This window comes from Penicillium cataractarum (genome assembly GCF_028827025.1).
Source record: "Penicillium cataractarum strain IBT 29864 chromosome Unknown utg000011l, whole genome shotgun sequence".
Taxonomy (NCBI): domain Eukaryota; kingdom Fungi; phylum Ascomycota; class Eurotiomycetes; order Eurotiales; family Aspergillaceae; genus Penicillium; species Penicillium cataractarum.
Genome location: NW_026622747.1, coordinates 198220 through 204321, shown reverse-complemented (window position 1 = coordinate 204321; position 6102 = coordinate 198220). Strand labels below are relative to the sequence as shown.

The window sequence follows — 6102 nt, the reverse complement described above, 5'->3', positions numbered from 1 at the left end:
CGTAATTCGATTGGCCAGTACATCCAGCAACGACGTTTTACCAGCACCCGTCACACCCATCAATGCAGTCAGCGTACCCGGCTTCACCCATCCATCGACACTATCGAGAATCCGTCGAGGCGTTCCTTTGATCCTGATGTCATAGCAGACATTCTCCCAGTGGAAGATGGCAGTTTGCTTGGCAAGGGCAGCGCTTTGCACAGCTAGATCTTGAGCCTCTCCCACAACCTCCTGCTTCTCTCCTTGTGTCGCTTCTTCCGGGTCGTCGTCTTGGCGGACCTTCTTCGCAAAAGCCGGGATCTTACCACGAGGGAACACCAGGATCTCACCCTTGGATGGCTGAGCCCGGATGTACTCACTAGAGACGATGTAGGCGATGAGGAACGCAACAAAGAAACCACAAAGGATACCAAAGTTTCGCCACAGATGCTCCTTGTAGTAGCGGAAGGTGGTATTGATGTAGGCATCGCCATCGATGAAATCCTGACCGGCAACTGCGCCTTTCTGCGAGCAGATCTTGTTGCTGAGGGGGGCATTTGCGTAGAGTGGACCACCGGGAACATATTCCGAGCATGGGAAGCGGCGACCACTGAATTCGTTGATCATCAGGGATTCGAAAGCGTACTAGTCTTGTTAGCATATCACTTCATCAGGTTAACAATGGGATCTTCATACAGCAATCGGATTCAGATAGTTAAGCCACCGGAACCAAGGGTGCATGTCTCTGACTGGAATAGTAAAGCCGGTGTAGATGACAAGAATCATCATGAAGATTGATGACGGAACCATTGCCTGGGCCATGGAGCGGGAACCTGCGCCGATCGTGCGGAAGAGGTTTGACATCACGAGGGTGGTGGTGAAGGAGAATAGGAAGAAGACGAAGAAGTGGCCGGCCGTACGACGGAGATGCGGGATGAAGTAGATGATGATGTTGAACGTGACCGCAACCAGGACCTTGGATGGCATCTCCACGATATACGAGCTGATCGCTTCGGCAGAGGGGTGGTACAGCGCATATTTGTAATGCTTCTCGACGATGGGTCGTTGTTGCCAGAGGGTCAGAATTTCCAGGGAACTGGCAAACGCGTTCAAGAGGATAGCGAAGAAGAGCAGGGCACCACGCTGGAAGAAGCTACCTGTATTGCTTGGCAAGTCGAGGAAAACGGTGGAGATAATAATGCCCATAACAGTATTACCAATGACCGATGCTATGGTCATGCTCATATCGCCCTTGAGCCGCAGGAAGCCACGCCACAGGCAAAGCTTGACCTGCATCGGATACGAAAGGGTGTAAGGTGATTGGACACGAGTCCCCTTGGCTTTCTCTGCAGCACGAGAGCGATTGAAGCTATCGAACTTTTCTCCATCAACCGGATGGTGATCACGGCTATTCTGGATCTCCTGCAAGAGCTGCTCTCGTTCAGCACTCTCTCTCCAGCGAGCTGCAAACTCATCGGGAGTCCGTGGGACAAGACCCTCAAAGCCATCACGAACTCGTCGCTCGGATGGACTAGTAAGGGATGTCAGGAAGTCTGCAGTGGTTTGTCGATCAGGGCAGTAGAAGCCCATGTCGATGAAGAAGCGCCGAGCATCATCAGCCCTGCCAAAGTAGATTTGGCGGCCCTCGTAGAGCACGATGGCCTTGTCGAAGATGTCATAAATGGACTGACTAGCCTGATAGATGGCTACAACAGCGGTGGATCCACTGTATTCAGTCGACAAACGAATGTTCTTGACGAACTCCAGGGCCGTCGAACTATCCAGGCCACGAGTACTGTTGTCCCAGCACTGCAAGGGACTACCACAGAGGGTAGTCTCTGCAATACTCACACGCTTGCGCTCGCCTCCAGATACTCCACGAATGAACTCATTGCCGACCTTGGTATTCATGGTGTGGGACAGGCCAAGCATGGCCATCACAACATCGCGCATGTGCTCCGCATACTGATCACGGCTGACTCCTGGAAGGCGATTGCTCGGGGCGCGGGCCTGGGCAGCAAACAGCAGAGTCTCTCCGGCTGTCAACATGGGGAAGTGAATCTCCGTCTCTGCCTGGTAGATCACTTCACCACGGAATCGTCCATGCATGTGATCCCATGAGATGCCCTCATATTCGATATCTGAACCGTCAGCGAGGAACAGACCATGAGTTTCACCAGCGATTGTTCGCAGGAACGTGGAGCATCCACTGTAAAAATACATCAGTACGTGTCTATTTCCATCAAGATTGAATTTCAAAACTTACCTTCCAGGACGACCCAGAACCACCAACATCTCACCCTCATGCACGATTCCTTCAAAGTTCCTCAAGATATCAATGCGCTTCTTCTCGCGCAACCCCAACTGACCCTGGACCCAACTGGCCATCTTCAGCCAAGCATTGCCAAAGTTGGTCTGGTAGTCGGCAGCCGTGCCATACCCAAAGACGTTCAAGTTGCGAAACGAGACACCTGCCGAGCGACGCGGGTACCGGTCCGGATCACGCAAGGTCATCTGGAGAAAGTTCTTGGCCCACTTGCGGGAGTTGAAATTATCCGCATCATTGGGGTTCAATTCAGGGTCCTGCTCGGTTTCCAGGAAAGTGTTGATCCCCTCTTGGTGGGGCTCACCCTTTTCCGTGTAATCTTTGTTCGACAGCTGTGAGAAAGTCCGGGCAAGTGCAGTGATTTCCTTGTGGCGCATCTCCTCAATCTCGTCCGCCGTGACGGGAGTGGCAGAGTCGTCGATATCACCGATATCACCGCTATCCTTCTGTGATCCTTCTTCGGTCATGGAGTCTTCGAGGCGTTGATTCATCAGGCGCGCCGATGTCTGTGACACAGCACCACTCCCGAAGGGTGCGGGAGGCTGTGGTGACGCCATGGTCGATGGAATCAAAATTGCATTGGAAAGGGACGGGCTCGAGGATGGGGTGAGGAGAAGGATGAAGAAGGGAGAAAGAGAAGAGAGAGACGCGAAGCCCAAGAGTGTCGCAATAGCGATTACGCTTTTCGGCAGGTACGCTGGCCGTTCGGATATCGGAAGAGGGCGTTTCCGGATGACATTATTTTTCGATAGCTAAGCTGACTGCGACGCCTGATACGGAAGATGGACTACTTCCAAGACGGCGGGCCTAGCGAGTGTTTCGGTGGTTCCGTGCCTGGACGCTAAAGACCTTGTAGCGTCTACTTTAAGGTTGGCGGGTGACTCCACCGTTGGAACGAGTATCCAGTACCTATTCATTTGGGAACTCGCTACGAAGTGTATGACCAGCAAGGCAGTCAGAGATTCGTGTCGTGCCAATAATCAACGGTGATGATTATGGCTCCATCGCACTCCTTACCACGGAAAAACTCGCTTTCGAAAGTCAGATGCTGCGGGTGAGCTACCCGATCATCAATTTCATTGTAATCCAGGACTCCGATTGGATGCGTATTTGTCGTATTATCCCCCCCGGACCCATGAAGAGCATTAGCCCATTTAGGATAGCTTCCGGAGGGTGACGCGGGGGTCGCAGCGACTGGTTGGAATTTACGAGTTACGAGATAATCCATGATTGAGCACGGCTGACGCAAGGATCGAGAGGGTCTTTAGTGGTGGGAGATGATCGTTCACTATTTATTGGTAGATTGCACAATTGGACTTTCGGGAAGATTACATCCGAAGGCTACTGATCGAGATTCAGCGTGAGAGTGTTAGCAGTGGTCACTATCAAGTAAAAAGAATCGATTTCCAGTGTAACTGCAGCCATGTGGCAACACGTGGATATCTACACTACATACTGTACATACTCTATTGACAATACCTGCCATAAGTAGAAGGAGAAGAGTTATCAGTCTTATTAAGGCTCGAGTACGGAGTATACCTGACTTGTAGAAGGCCCCCAGTTAGCGCCAAGTTACTCCTCTGATTATTAGCGAGGGTCCATGCACGACATAATATCCTCCGACAACTCTTTTCGTTTTCTCCTATTTCCTATCTACTTCTACTCTCTCTACTTCAGCCATGCTTACATCGACCCCTTTCCCCTTTCCCTTCCACTAACCACCACTATTGCAGCCACCCTCCACCCTCAGCACCCTCGAATATCTCCCCTTTAAAGCCCACGCAACACACTCTGTCGCCAACCAGCCGAGCGACCGCCAAAATCACTGCTAACCGGAGGCAACACCGCCTCCTGGAGAAGCACCGCCTGAGTAATTCTCAAAATGCGACCACTGTTTGAGACAGCCTCCGCCGAGATTTGCGCAGAGGCATGCCCAGAAAATACAAACTCGGTCTCAAAGCCCCGACGCGGGACCTCACCCAAGTAGGATCGCGACCCATACCGGTCGGTGACCGCATAGAATCGCCAAACGGCCGTCTCGGTATCTCCATTCCACGAGACATACACGGCTGTACCCGAGGAAGTCTTTTGCGCGACGATGGCAGGCTCCTCGGTCGGCAGACCGGTCCAGTTGTACCGGAATGCACGATAGTTCTGGACGCCCTCGCCAAGGAGCCCCGAGTCCATGTACGCATGGAGAATGGGAGTTCCGTCCGGTCGGAATTCGGTCAAGGCTCCTTCGGAGCCCCAATTGACCAACGCATTACCGTTGGGCAGGATTTGAGTGCTACCCTGCGACTTGGCGAGGAGTCCATCCGGTGGTTGGAACGCCTGAACGGTCCGTGCGGTCCAGGTGGCCGTGTTGACTGAGATAATCTTACCCTGCGAGAATGGGTGCGTGTGGACTTCGTGGCCGCGATGGTTTTCGGTGCCATGGGCGGAATTGTCGAATAGTGAGATGATTTCCTCGTCGCCTTCTTGAGAGAGGAACCGCGCGTGGTGCTGGAAGCAGAAACGCACATTGGGACCTAGGTCAAAGTCTGACCGGAGTCCACCGAGGCGCCAGATTATCTCGCCGGTGGTTCCATTGATCTTGTGCACGGCACAGGCATCACGGGCGGAGATGAGATAGTTGCCCTCGGCGTCTTTGTCGACCGAGTTGATGTGGAAGTAGTCCCACGCATCGGAAGAATTGTAGCCTGCGCCTGCCTGGCCGGGATTCAGCGGGAGAACCGCTTCTACATGGCAACAGGTGGTAAGTATTGATTGATTGAGTAGGATAACAAGGTAGAATGGACACTTGATGTAGACTTACCATCCGGACTAACATGCTCTAGGCTGGACCACTCAAAGAGTAGTTCGCCGGTAGCAATATCCAATTCTGGATAGTCAGGTTAGATATTAAACATGCGAAAGTTCTCAATCTTGAATAACGTACCCTGGAAGATAGCATCCACAATCCACTGCTGCTCCGAGCTGCCACCCCACTGACTCAGGTCAATCGGAACGGGCTGATACACCTGAATCAGGGCAGTCTTCTCATCGATCACATGAAACTCATGCTTATCCATGAGCTTGTGATTACCTGCCCGCAGCTCACGAACAGTCTCATAATGCTGGTTCAGAATAGTTGCATGGCCGTGTCCGTGTCCATAACCCGGGTTATGGTCACCTTCAAAGCTGAACAATACATCCTGGCCCTTCCACCGGGCAGCCTGGAAGTTAGCCGCCCAGATCGAGTAGTAACCGTATCCAGACCAGACCAGCTCGCCGTCATCCCGGAAGATGTACGGACCTTCCTGGCGGGGACCATGGAATTGGGGTTCGGCCCATTGACCGGCGAAGGGGGCTACGAAGAGGTATCCCTTTTCGACGTCCGCGGTTGCCGGGATGGTGACGTTCAGGCGGGGCGGAGCAAGGTCGGTTCGAGACTTGAATTGCCAATCTGCTGCTGCCAGAGGAAGCAGGATCGCGGCACAGGTGGCGGTTATAAGAACCTTCATGGCGGTCCGGGTTGACTAGTCCAGCGATCAGTTTCCATGATGAAGTCCATCATGTGCAGCGAAGGGTACATTAACCTTAGGTTGGTATTCTGCACTGGTAAGGAGTCGTCAATGACGCTCTAATCTTTTTATTGGAGGTATACTGTAGTAAAAATGCTTCTCGGAGTTTGGGGATTGTCAAGAGGCTGGACAAAAGGCGGGGTTTATATACTTCGGCCCAACTTTAACGTCATTAGGGGTCTCACTTCGTCATGGAGGTATTGACCGAATACGAGTATATATTACATACAATAA

General features: G+C 52.4%; 1 protein-coding gene and 1 pseudogene across 2 annotated transcripts; both read right to left on the bottom strand.

The window, feature by feature from the left end:
- Nucleotides 1-2862, bottom strand: N7496_012843 (annotated as a pseudogene). The gene is made up of 3 exons: nucleotides 2246-2862; nucleotides 676-2188; nucleotides 1-624 (listed from the first exon to the last, which is right to left on the bottom strand). Coding segments are annotated over exons 1-3 (2754 nt in total).
- Nucleotides 2863-4075: 1213 nt separating this feature from the next.
- On the bottom strand, nucleotides 4076-5808 carry N7496_012842 (arylsulfotransferase family protein; the record flags this gene model as incomplete). The annotated part of the gene is made up of 3 exons (XM_056705755.1): nucleotides 4076-5043; nucleotides 5121-5186; nucleotides 5244-5808. The coding sequence occupies 3 exons, from the start codon at nucleotides 5806-5808 to the stop codon at nucleotides 4076-4078; spliced, it is 1599 nt and encodes a 532-aa protein (XP_056548978.1).
- Between the last annotated feature and the right edge of the window lie 294 nt (nucleotides 5809-6102).